This window comes from Ipomoea triloba, chromosome 11 (genome assembly GCF_003576645.1).
Source record: "Ipomoea triloba cultivar NCNSP0323 chromosome 11, ASM357664v1".
Lineage (NCBI taxonomy): Eukaryota > Viridiplantae > Streptophyta > Magnoliopsida > Solanales > Convolvulaceae > Ipomoea > Ipomoea triloba.
Genome location: NC_044926.1, coordinates 4,362,086 through 4,376,056, shown reverse-complemented (window position 1 = coordinate 4,376,056; position 13,971 = coordinate 4,362,086). Strand labels below are relative to the sequence as shown.

Here is a 13,971-nt window from a genome sequence, read left to right as displayed (position 1 = left end):
TCTATAACCTTTGAACCCAAGTCCTTGTTTTTTATTTACTACTATAACATTTGAGCCCAAGTCCTTGCAGTTAAATAACACCAACCTATGACTTTAGGTTTAATTCTCAACCTGAATCACATAGATTATAACCTGTCATGATGAATCCAACCCAAGATTTTGATGAATTTGTTGGTAAGGTGAGAAGAATAAACTTAGCCAAATAAGATGAATGACTGAAAAAATAATTGATAGAGACCATACTGCCAATTCTCAGATACTAGTACAACATCAACAGCAAGGAAATCATATTTATTTTCCTTCCGAAAATTAATCCGCACGTCCACAGAACATGCAAAGAATGCGCGAGGAGCTGCAAAGAGAAGCAGACTAATATCCTACAACGCGGACATGCCAAAACTCAAGCAGCTGCTGACTCCTTGTCTTCGTGATCATCAAGGTTTAGAGCTCGGAGTAACTTTGGCCATGACTCGGGTATTCCCCCAGGAAGGTCAAACTCCAACAGTTTGCCACGATGCCTGTAAAAGTCCTCAACTGGTCGGCTCTGCACCAAAAACGTACAGTTCTATGTTCATTCAAATCGTTCCCCATGTCAATTAACAAACCGTGAGTATGCCAGCTACCATTTTTTATTCCATAAAGCAATTTCTGATGTGAGACTGTCTCACACGTCTCAATCCGCGAGATGGGTCCGCTAATGAGAATTTGGGTCTTATGGTATATGGGCTTAGTAATAGTATTTTCTACAAACTACCTATTACAGTTTTGATATAAAGTACTACATGTATGCTATAAAGTATTATATATAAGGCTTAAAATATTGATTATATCTGCAATTCTGCAATGTAATGACACTTTATTTCCAGCAAATTGTCAATTATAGTTTTCCTATAAAGTACTACATTTATGCTATAAAGTACTCCGTATTATATATAAGACTTTTAAAGTATTGATGATATTTGCAATTTTGTTACGTTATTACTTTATTCCCAACAAAATGTGTTATAAAGTACTAGATTTATGCTATAAAGTATTATATATAAGGTCTAGTATGTTATTACTTTATTTCCTGAAAATTGTCTATTGCAATTCTGCTATAAAGTACTACATAAGTACATATATGATATAAAATATTATATATAAGGCTTCAAGTATTAATTATATCTGCAATTCTGTTATGACTCATTTTAAATAGTAGACCCGAGTACCCGACCCGTCTCACAGATTGAGACTCATGGGGTGGTCTCACAGGAGACCAGCCCAAGAACATAAGGGTTAACTCGTGTTGGCCATTGGTTAAGCACTAATATCTTGAAGTTCAGCACGACTTCTACTAGTCATAATGCACAAAGAAAAATCATGGACATTGAGAAGAGGATATTAGAGTAGTAAAGGTAATACCAGTTCGTTGTAGATGCGAAGGCGCTCCTTCACAACTTCTTCCGTGTCGTCAGACCGAATTATCAGTTTTGATTCACATTGGGGAGGAGGAAGAAGCGGAGGCATGTACATTCCGGGGTTTCCCTGTTGATCCTTGATATCAATGCATGCAACATTGTAGTTTCCTCCACACTCGCTGCACATCCTTCTCCCAAGGCATTTTGCGATTAATGCCTCTTCCCGAAGTTTCAGGTTGATAACCAAGTCGATATCTGTGACGCCCTCTAAGATTTCCTAAAATAAGAAAAGGAAATATCATATTTCTTTTTAAAAACAATGAAGACAGACCGAGATTATCTCATTGACGGGAGGAAGAAAAAACAAAAACGAAATCAATCACAACAATTTGGAAAAGCACATTACATATGAAGAAAAAGCAGGTATGCAGCAATGAACCACTTACATAGGCACTAGTGCTCAGCTTGGAGTTGGACATACAATATGACGACAGGTGTCAAGATCTTGGATCTGGTTCACTCTTTAAAGCTTATCACAAAAAAGAGCCTCCAGAAAAGGGGTTTATTACAATACACCGAAAGTTTATGGATGCAAAAATTACAGAGGGCAATTGGGCAAAGGGTATATGAATATCCAAAATTCTTTGTATTAGAGAGTAGTAAATTTAGACTCCAGAACAGTGTCTTCAACTTGAAGCAAATGGATACAAGATTGTGTGAGCCTTTAGGATTTTAAAAGATTGGTGGATGCAGGAATTGTATCAGCAAAGACGGGCAAAATATGTTGGAAGTTTTTAAAGATTAGGGAAAACCAAAGATAATCTGATCCCTTTGGAAGAAAACTTCATTAGAAAGCCATAGATGATATTGACAGCCGAGATGGCAACTTGGGTAAGCTAGGAACTAGATATCTTCAAGTTTGTTTCAAAGAATAGCAAAGGCTAAGGAGGCGGTCAAAAGAAATGAACAAAGACAAATACAAATTAAGATTTAAGAAAACAAATAATATATAATGGATGCCAGTAAGGCAGTAACTGACAATGGACTTTCGGCGGGAATAAACATGATATCAATGCCAGTGTACTAATGTTGTTGTCTCCTAAAGGTTCACTATTTTGACGATCCTTAGATCTTCATACAAATGCATATTGACAATTTGATTCATAGATAACTGCTATAAACAAGAACTGAAATAAGGCAAACGATAATCAACATCATAGATGATACAAAAAACATAATAATTTAAAACATATTGGAAGTTTGAAACCTCAATCTCGAGCATGTAGGAATTAATGATTTCCAATTTGTTATCAATCTGTGACAAAGACTTTTTGACACATAGTTTAATGTTCAGCATCATCACTCAACCAGTTCACTTATATTACCTTTGCTAGCGTGAATGTGAATAACCTATGTTCACCAGGTAATTAATTGAGAAATCCCATATAGTTACCCTAGCTAGAGAGACAAAGTATAGACTATAGAACACACAATTGTAGATATTTTAAAGTGATTAGTGCCATCCAATAAGAACCAATGTGAATTCACATGCTGAGTTGTTGTGAGCTTCAACTAGCATCACAGACCCAAAAAAAAAAAAAAACACTTGTTCTCTATACTTTACTTTTCACTTTTCATAGATGAAGAAATATTATCTTGGTTTTACAACAATCATGCATTGTTGATGAAAGTATAAGGCTATAAGCACAATCAGTTTGAAAAGAATTAGCCAAAAACTAGGTTTTGTGTCTCATCAATCAAGATATTTATGTCTGGGTTCCATTAACTTATCATGTTTTTCTCCCTCTTGATTTGCAATTCGCCAATTCAGATTCCCTAATCACACTAAAATTAAACAAGAGAGATACTACATAAGTAGCTATAAAAATTCTTCTAGACTAACGCTAGTTATTTCAGAGATGGCCAAATTTATTTCAGCATTTTAGCAATCGCTACAAAAGTACTGCTCACCGCCTGTCTTATAGTTCGGGGAAATCCATCAAGAATGAAACCTGATTCACCCTTAGATTCACCAGTCTCAAGTCGTTTGGACAATAGATCTATTATAATTTCATCTGAAATTAGTCTCCCTTGGTTAACAATCTCTGCAAGCTGCAAACATAAATAACAAAATAACTTCATGTAAAACAATTTCGTCAAGTAAGAAGAATAATCTACATCCACTGGGAAAATTCTATCCATGCCAATTTCTGTAAAAATAAATAAATAAGTAAAAATTGTTGAAGGACCTATAATATGAGCTCAAACATTAATGTAAAAGTTAGGGGAATAAGATTTTAAATGGTAACTGTTGATGCTTAGTTTGCAGAAGGAAAAGCTTACTGAATTCATGATTGATGACATGTCATTACTTTAAATCTATTTTTAAAAGATTATTAAACTAATTATCTTTATATGAAAATTCTAATAGTAATAATAAGAACAACAACAATAATAAAATTAAGATGTTGAATCCAAAAGAATATGGACAGTGATGAAAAAATTGAAGTACTATGAGGTCTAATAGTAACCTTAGCCTTGTGTTAAAATTCTTAATTTTGCTCCATTTTTTTCTAATTAGGAAATAAATTTAACAAGGTCATAAAACTTTTACTAGTTGCATGTCATTTACTATTAATGAAATAAGCTTTTTCAATGCCTTATTGCAGAACACCCCAAAAATATTAGCACACGATGCCTCAATTAGAAGAGGCAAGCATGGTATATTGGTATGTGAGATAAAGTGAGAAACAGGTACACCAAAACATACTAGGGTAGACTGTAAACGTTGTTAAGAAAAAACTCACACTACTAGAAGTTCATATGGCTTATTTAGCATCGGATAAACAAAGCCCACATGCATACCCAAACTAAATTTGGATTAAAATTTATTTCAGTTAAGTTTATCCATTCACAAGTTAAAGAATCCAAATACACATACACCTTATTGTCAATCTACAAAGACATATACTCCGGGGGAAGATGCATCTGTGTCCAACAAATCTATGAAATTGCCACACTGTATTACTAATATTTGACAAATTGGCAACACGTTCAACATATTATGCACATGTCTTGGGATAAAACATTAATTCTTTAAAACTCCACGAAGTTAGTCAGTAAGTTCAAGGACAGCACAAAGTGGGGAATAAAAACATAAACCAGCATGCATTATAAGACAAATAAAGTTTTAAAAATCCAATCTTTGTATCATCTTAAACAACCCATCAATCCTGAACTTCAAGCAATGCTTGATGCTCAAAATCTCCTAAACTTTATACACTACTTCCTAGTTAGAACCCTAAATTTGGATTAAAATACTGTGCTTTGTATACCATGGTGCATGAAGATGATTGCTTTTTAACTTCAGATTATTAAGAAAAAGCTTACTTTGAATGTAAACACAGGGCAACTTTCACTTTCAACAAACTAATACGGGGGGGCATCATGGATGCGAAATTCCCATTTATCTTCCATGATTCACACTACTTGCAACTTACAAGGGGAACTTCTGGCATTCATATATATATATATATATATATATATGTATATATATAGCAAACCTCATGTAAAAAGTGAAACTGATCACAACAACTCTCAACCATTGATCTATCCATCAAAACATGTTCTCACTTGAGTTCATGTGAGCACCTCCCCAGTAAACTTTTTAAGTTTGCAATAATTACAAAATAACAAATTGAACCTTGTTTTTTTTCCTAAAACAAGATGGATGGCTGAGATTAGTCCTCAATTTTTACAAGAAGAACCTTGTTCTCATTTGATCATGCGTGTATATATAAGCTACTCCGCATAGATATCACGCACCTTAAGAAGGAAAACCACGCATCTTAAGCTTTAGGTTCAACACTCACGCACCTTAAGCATTCAAGCCACGCACCAGAAGGAAAATTAAGCACCTGAAGCAACCGCACAACTGCACGTTCTCACTTGAACCTTCACCTTCCCCTATAGGGGAAGGTTCAAGTGAGAACACCTCCCCAATAATTATAAAATCACAAATTGAACCTTGTATTTTTCCTAAAACCTGATGGATGGCTGAGATTAGTCCTCAAATTTTACAGAAAAGAACCTTGTTCTCGTTTGATCATGCGTGTATATATAATCTACTCCGCATGTTTTAGGATGGCGTTCATGCATAGTTTAGTTCCAATATACATATGCACACAATCATATACATACACAGAAGAACACAAACAAAATTAGCGAAAAATTAAGCGGTTGACCTGAGAGGAGAGAGGGCCACGTGCGGAGAGCTCGTGACGGACGAGATCACCGGTGGCGATATGGGGGACGCCGAGAAGACTAGAGAGGCGAGCCGCATATGTGCCCTTGCCGACGCCGGGGCAGCCCAGAAACACCCACTGGACATTTCTACCCTTGGGCGGCTCTTCGGGCCGAACAACCGTTGACAATTTCAAGTCGGTCTCAGAAGAGGGGTTTAGACAAAATCCCCGCACGGAATTGACGATCCGCCACCGGCATCTCGTGGCTGCGCCGCGCAAAACCGCCATGGATCAACAACAATGGATGGAGAAAAGTCAAAATTTGAAGGTTGGGGGCGAGAAAAATGATGAGAGAAGTGAATTGAAGCGAGACGGGGACACGGGGAGAGGGACTTCAGTTGAGCTGAAATGAAAGAAAGAAGAATGGTTGTGGAAAAGCACGTGGGATGAAGGAGAAAGGGAGAGAAACAAAGCTGGCGCGATATTCTGCCCACCACACTTCTACCTAAACCAACTGGAAACAGACTCAATTTCTACCAAATTTTAGGTTCCCGTCTCCGTTCAATTGTTAATTTGTTCATCATTTTTAAACTAAGCTTTATAATGCAATATGAATTTTGTACATGGTATTTTATATATATAATTAATAATTTGCGTCCTTATAAACAAATCGAAGATATTACAAACACATAATATAAATTGTTAACTGTTGACACAAGATAGGTTAATTGTAGACACATAAGATGTTGGCAAACATGTTATGTGTCAGCATTTAATATGTTTCGTACCTGCAATTAAAACTAAATTGTTAATGCTAGCACAAGATATGTTAATTGTAAACACATAAGATGTTGGCTAAGTTAACATATTTTTTACCTATAAAAAAAACGTTGGAGACGAAGAGTTCTTCATCTCTTGCGTTTTGTTTTTGTTTTTTAAATACTTATTTTTAAGTTTTTTTTTTAAATAATTTAAATTTGGAGTGACTTGTTAGAAACCTACAAATTAGATAAATTATACGTAAATTATTTAGGTTCAGTGACCTATTGCATTATCATGTACAGTTCGTTGGCCTATTGACCTTTATTCATTTTTTCTTCTTAAAGATAAAAGCTAAATTAACCACTAAATTACACATAAAATATAATTAAGCCATCTAACTCCAACAAAATTAATTGGTTCGCTAAATAAACCAAATTCGTGCAATTAACCCAATTGGGATGGAGAACAAGTCAGTTTGATTCAATTGCATGAATTTAACTTATTCAAAAAGTCAATTGCAATTTTTTTTAGTTGAATGAATAGTATTTTTTTAATGTAATTTAGTGAATGATTTAACCTTTATTCCTTTAAAATATATTTATGTACAAGGACATATTATATCCTTCTCAAGACGTAAACTGGGAACGGAGGGATGAAAAGGACACAAGTTTAACAAATTGTGTTTTGAATATGTACTGCCTCTTTCAAAAAAAAAAAAAAAAAAATGTCTACTGCCAGACATATATAGTAACTTGGCAAAGCTACAATGGAACATTTGGCGTATGAATATTAATGTTGTTGATGATGATTATCTATCTTTCCCACCACCAGAATATTCTTTAAACATTTTTTTTGTATGATTTTCTCGACCAATCAATTAAATCAATTCATCAAAACTAATCATGTTCGTGTTAAGTAAAATCTCAAAGAATGACAAAACAGTCCTTCATAAGTTTTGAAGTACATGTATTCTTTAACCATTATGGTCATGTATTCGATTTCCACAAGTGACGATTCTCCCTAGGCCAACACCCGTGCCTCCCGGAGCAAACGCGGGTGGACCCAGACCGTTGAACGAACAGAGAAAGACCCGGTAAATTTACAAAAAAAAAATAAAAATTATGGTCATGTGTGAATTTGTACCAATACTGATAATACCTGGTATTACACCAATGCTAATCAACACCATACAAAAAAAAAAACAAAACAAAAACAACTATTTTATTTGGGTTACAAGAAAACCTTGCAACCACTACTTGACTGTTAATAGTCTTCAAACCACACGAGATGTAAACTACACTAAAAAGACGATGTGACAATGTGCGACAGACTTGATCAAGAGAGTATTGACAAGAATCAAACTCATAACATTTAGGTACGAGAATCATGTTCCACCCACTCGACAGTAAAAAATCTAGTATAATGCCTTTTGGTTGACATGGCAGCAGCAACAATAGATCAAGCACATTTCATACACAATCATGGGGAAGCAATTGAAGCGGAGGGAAATGATGGAACTCAACAAGTAGTAATGGTACTTGGGGAAGAAAAAGTTCATACAGAAAAAAAGAAAATGAAGGAAAAAAAAATTAAAGGCCAACCATTATAGATTTTAATCACACATAACATGAATGCACATACATAATATAGGAATGGGTAAAAGATGAGCTCAAAGCGATTAGTCGACGATTTAGCTGCATCTACTCTATCCTGCCATCGGCATCAGAGTCCCCCGCATGCCTGCAACCAAATCCAGCATATTTCGTTATATCAGACACGATAAACAGGCTTTTAGGATTACGCTAGCTGATTTTTAGATCATCCCGTGGTATATTTCCATCCCAACATGTGGGCCCCATGAGTCAAACGGGAAGATCTAGTTCGATACATTCTTAGACTCTTAGTAAAATGTACACATGTCATATTTAAATGTTAACGTTTCTAAAGCATTAGCATGCATCGACTGTGGTGACAAAGGATAGAGGCGATAGGGGGCAACCCCAGCCAAGCTGGTCAGACTGTTGACTTGGTAACCACAAAGTTACAAGTTCAACTCCAAATGGGCCAAATAGGCCCACATCCTCGGGTAATGGCGGCAGGTTTCCTCGTCACCCAAAAAAAGGGTAGAGGCAATATACTTTCCAAGTAAAATGTGTGTGTGTCATGTTTAAATTAAAAGAATCCATCTGAGGGTTTGAAACGAACCGCCAAGAAGTGGTAAGGTTCCGAGCTTTTCTATCCAGTTGAAGGTTTTCTAAGGCAGCCGAAGCACGGACAACGTCTTCTGCATCCTCATCGCTGTCATATCTCCAGTTGTATTCATCTTTCCTGTATCCCGACATTGACGATCCCGCTCTTCTATCTACAAACTCAATTATATAAGCCAAAACATTCACCAAACCTAGAACTGCGGACCAACATTAAAGAGTTACGCTACATACCAGATGCTTGAGAAGCAGGAACTGGCCTGCAAGTATTTAAAATAATCCCAAGTCACACATCGGAAAACAAAAATGGAATTCAGAGAGAAGTAACAGAATTCCGTAAATAAACCTTCCCAACGGAGGTAGGCCCCCTGCAACTGATGAAGGCCTCCTAACGTTCCGTGTTTCTAATTCACCATCCGCTGTGGTTAATCTCCTTCCAGCACCCCTAGCTTGAGATAAATTCTGTGACAGTAAAACACCATTAGAAGCTCAATGTGTAATCCGGTTCCGATCAAGAAAATGTATGGAACATCACACACTGCTCATCCACTCAACCACAGCGGTAATTCTAGACACTGCAACATAACTGTAGGATACAGCTAAGATGTTTTCTAGATTATCGCTTTAGCTCGGTGAGGTTGACTTTGTAGATTTCCTTCTGAGGGTATCATGGACAGGAATATTTCAAGACAAAGCACAGAAAGCTAGAGCTCTAATATATTTGCCATTATGGCGCACACCTGACATCCTTGTAGCATATATCTACACAAACGGAAAAGTGCAAAAAGTAACAAAGACATCAAGAAAGTCAGCTCCCAAACAACATGTCCTAGAGTTCAGATCAAACATGGTTGTAAAAGGCACTAGGTGCTCGGAAACGGGAAACGGAAAATGAGAAACAAGAAACGGGAAAACAGCCATTTTTAAAAAGGTAAGAAACAAAACGTGAGGGAAAAGTGTAAATATAAAAAACATAGTGTATATCTGCAAAAAAATTTCTTATCGTAAACAAGGTTGTAAAAGGCTCATCGGGCGGTGGATGGGCACCAAGGTTTCTTAATAAATTTTTTTTTTCATTACACTTGATAAAAAATAAAAATTAAAGCATTAAAGCCTAACCCTAGCCCAATGCTTAAAAGTTTAGCCTAAGCTCAAACTCTCCAAAGACTAAAAAATCTAACCCTAATTTCAAGTCCCAAAATCTCATATTTCCACCAATGAAGCAGTACCATCTCTCTCCAACTTCAGCAACGGCGATGAGTAGATGACTTCCAAGCAGCAATAATGAGCTGCGACGATGGGCTGACACACAAAGGAAATCTAGCCGTCCGACAAGGTGAGGGGCTCTGGGTGAAGCGGTGAGCTACGACTATAATGGGCAACCGAGCGATGGGTGGCTGTGAGGTTGCGAACTCCAACAAAAGCAACGGGGTGACCCATAGAGGAAAAATGGCCGACTTGTCGAACTAGTCGGTCAACTCGGCCAACTAATCGGACGGCCACCTAGCACCTAGTGGCCTAGGCGGTCGCCTAGGCCAACTTTGTCAACACTGATCTTAAATATGCATAAATATTAATTATCTACTAGTTTCATGATTAAAAGTATTATACTAACAAATAAAAGTAATGCATTAAATTACCAATAAATAGTTCAATATCACAAAGTCTATTTGAAATAATTAACATTGTCTAAAATCCAAAATATTCATAAATTTAAGTATATATATACTCCAACTTAGGCTCATCTAAAAGTTGAGAAACTGATAGATGCTGATGTTGTCCACTGCCGGCCAGATTTGTGTTAGGAGTCAAAAAGATGACGAAGACCAAAGACGAAAGGGAGGGAACTAGGAAATAATTAGTATCTCAGCAAAAATAGGAAATAAGACAAAATATGTTTAAATTTAAGTTTTTCAATTTTTGAATTTTAACCCATAAATAATTTTTTTTATTAACAAAGAAAAACCCAAAACGAGTTTCCTAAACCAAAAATGTGTTTCTGAATTTTTTTATTAATTAGGAAATGGCCTGAAACTTGTCCAAAAATTTGTGCCTAATTAGAAAATGACACGGAAACGTTTTTGAACAAGTTTTTGGGAGTTTCAAAAACAAAATGTTTTCGAAATGGAGAAACACTACCCTCCCGAAGTTTCCGTGCATCATAGTCTATAACTAATTTCATACTCTACTATTTCTTATTAATCTTAAAACAAATCAAATAGAGAAAACACTTGAAACTATGTTGAAAAAGTGCAACAAATGCATAGAAATTCTATCCTTGGCCAAGAAATTAAAACCAAGCAATAGGCATAACATAATGCTAAAGTAAAGCATGCAAACAAGGAACTTAATGAGCATTTATGATCGTTTAGCAGATATTATCTCATACCTCATACTTCAAGAATCCTTCAAGGACGTCCAAAAGCAGTGGACCACTGTCACCATTCCTATTAATATCATACCCATTCTTGCTACTAAATTCTTTTAACTCAGATTTCCAGAAATCCTTTTGCTGCAGTGAAGCATACCAAAAAATAAAAGAAAAGAACATATTAGAAATGGATCAAAGTGGTTGGATAAATTTGATAAAAAAAGATAATTAATACCAGAAGGGAACAGTACATGATTACCAAATTACACTCTGGCAAATAAACTTTAGATGTATGGTTTAGCTGAGCCCAGTCCAAATATTCACATATCAGTGCAGTTAGTAGCCTTCCTGCATTTGTTACATGGGAAAAATAAGCAAGAGAATGAGAAGGTGATTGTGGAGGAAGTACCTAAAATCCAAATGAAAAACCGTACAGTTGGCTTTATCAAATTGCATTTTGCAATTAATACACAATACCAATTTTAAAATGGAAAGTAACATAAATATTCTCATTATGCAAACTTTATCAGGAAGACAACTGTTGCAAAAGGGACTAGAAGTGCACAAATCTAAAATGATCATACAACATATGCACAAGGCAAGAATCAAATTTCTGAAATCAGACGAGTAGATTCATCGCTCTCTACATTCTAATCTCCACATAAATGTAATTTAAGTTTAGTGTATCATCAAGAGAAGATAGGCTACCAAAAGTACAATGAACTATATTTTTCAAGATAGTACTCTGCCAGTTCAACTGATACACAGCTTTCAGAAATATAGGGTCAAGTTAAGAGTTTGTGTTTAACCCTTCCTGTCTTTAAAAGATATGACGGCTAATGAAGAGATTTCACAAGAAGATGAATACAACGTTATAAATTTAAGTAAACCTGAAGGCGAATTGTGGAGTTGTTTAGCACGATCATTGCAGCTACCCAATAGAGCAGGAGGCAAGCCTTCTTCCTTTTCAATCACCCTATCCTCTCCCTCAATCGCCTCAAATACACTTGCTCTAAGTTCAGCCTGAAAAGGATGCCCATAAAAAATCATTGTTGAACCAGGTTCACATCCCACGTGGATGGGAAGATAGTCCATACTCAGAGATATGCAGAAACTAATAATAGATCATTAATTTTTGCTGAGAGGACTAAGAACTTTTACATCAGCATAGTAACAATAAATTCCAATGACCATGCCACTCATTAGCATCTATTCTCAACACTGTTCCCCTCTAAATCTAGTTTTCTCCTTAAGAATGCTTATTGTCATATTGAGCTAGCACATTCTAAGTGAAAGAAAATCAAAACATACATAATTAACAAAATAACACTACTGCATCATCTATTTGGTTAGAATGTTATGTTAAGAACCTTCACGACACTTCAAAAGTATCCAACATGAGAAACCTAAATAAGGTGCTTTTTATGCTCCAAATTGCACCATAGTTTCAGCTTCCAACAAAATACATTAAAACCCCCAACCACCCTCCACAACAAAGACCCATTTTCTTAAAGTCAAATTTTTTCCTTTCAATGGGGAAAACCAAAAGAACCCTAATTTCATTAAAAATTGAAACTTTCATCTCTCCCTGAGAATCAACTATCAGTATCTCCTGGGCAAATTCCAAAGTAATACACGCATTTAAAAAGCACAAATTCATATATGACCTTATCAGATCCGCCGAACATTTGCATCATAATTAAGCATACTCAGATATACAGCACCTATGTATGCAACACTCGAAATGTAGACGGATAAATACCCGGATCTTAGCGAGGACGCCCTTCTTTTCTAGGGTTCGAGTGACGAGGGTTTTGAGGTCCATCATTTCTCTGGTGTAATCGTCCATTTTTGTTGCCCTTCTCCTCCTCCTCCTTCTTCGCTGAGGTTAGCTTCGAGCGAAACGTTGCTGCTTTGGGCCCGAGAAAGAGAGACAGAAACAGGAACAGCGCAAATTTATTTCTACGGATAATCGGATTTATTACATTATTATTACTTGATACGTAGTAATTGCATTAAAGTAGGCCAACAAAACTCAAATATTTTTTTATTTCGGAAAATCTGCAACAAAATTCATTCTTACATTAAAATATCAAACATCTTTATTTTTGTAATTCCATTCCAAAATTGTTATTTAGTGTGACAATTGTAATCAAATTTTTAACACGATTTACAAATCTCGTAGGTCTTGTAATAATTGTATTAAACTTTTTAAAGTTATGTATTAAATACACAATACAAAAATATAATATTTTGATCTAAATAATACTTCATACAGAAAAGATTAAAAAAAAAATACAAATCAAAAACAGCAACTAAACTAATAAGTACAGTAATAACCAATGTGTTGGGTACAGTACTCAAAATTCGATCTTGGTTATTAACAAGGTGCTAGGTTCCCATAAACCAATATAAAACTGACATTAATAACCAATTTAATTGAGTCGCCTACTTTTTCTTTTTCTTTTTTCTTTTTTAAGGAATTGAGTTGCCTACTTTGTTGTTATTGTTGTTGATTTTTTTTTTCTTTTTTAATTTACTTATGTTTGTTTTGCTCAAAACAACTTAGTTTTTAGCAAAACAAACCTAAAATCAATTGGCAAACTTAAAAATGTAAATTCAATTACACAATAGTAAATCAAAATCTAAAGCTACCAAATCGTTAAAGAAAAACTTCAAACCTATAACTTGACATCATTGTAGTCCAGCCCCCAAATTGCCCTTTGCATTTATCCACTTAGATATCATTACAATCAATCAATGGATCGAAGAAGTTACGAAACCCATTGTTATAAGCCTATTAACTCACTATTGCCCACTATTTAGTCATCGCTCGCCATTAGCCGCAATTTGCTCACTGAAGCCTTATTGTTTTTTTTTTCTTCGCTTTTTTCATTTATCTTTGATGCTTTATTAGTTCACTAGTACTATTCGAGATTTTGAGCTAGCATTATGAATGCTTTTATGTTTTTAAATGAATTAATTTCAAT

General features: G+C 35.4%; 2 protein-coding genes across 2 annotated transcripts; both read right to left on the bottom strand.

Annotated features, from left to right (window-relative positions):
- Positions 1–203: 203 nt before the first annotated feature.
- LOC115996668 (probable adenylate kinase 6, chloroplastic) lies at positions 204–6,162 on the bottom strand. The gene is made up of 4 exons (XM_031236018.1): positions 5,642–6,162; positions 3,369–3,509; positions 1,402–1,674; positions 204–544 (listed from the first exon to the last, which is right to left on the bottom strand). The coding sequence occupies exons 1-4, from the start codon at positions 5,927–5,929 to the stop codon at positions 401–403; spliced, it is 846 nt and encodes a 281-aa protein (XP_031091878.1). The 5' UTR covers positions 5,930–6,162; the 3' UTR covers positions 204–400.
- Positions 6,163–7,802: 1,640 nt separating this feature from the next.
- On the bottom strand, positions 7,803–12,941 carry LOC115995578 (protein TONNEAU 1a-like). Its single transcript, XM_031234648.1, has 8 exons — positions 12,744–12,941; positions 11,872–12,004; positions 11,241–11,329; positions 11,000–11,122; positions 8,957–9,072; positions 8,845–8,870; positions 8,609–8,765; positions 7,803–8,143 (listed from the first exon to the last, which is right to left on the bottom strand). The coding sequence occupies exons 1-8, from the start codon at positions 12,828–12,830 to the stop codon at positions 8,104–8,106; spliced, it is 771 nt and encodes a 256-aa protein (XP_031090508.1). The 5' UTR covers positions 12,831–12,941; the 3' UTR covers positions 7,803–8,103.
- Positions 12,942–13,971: the final 1,030 nt, after the last annotated feature.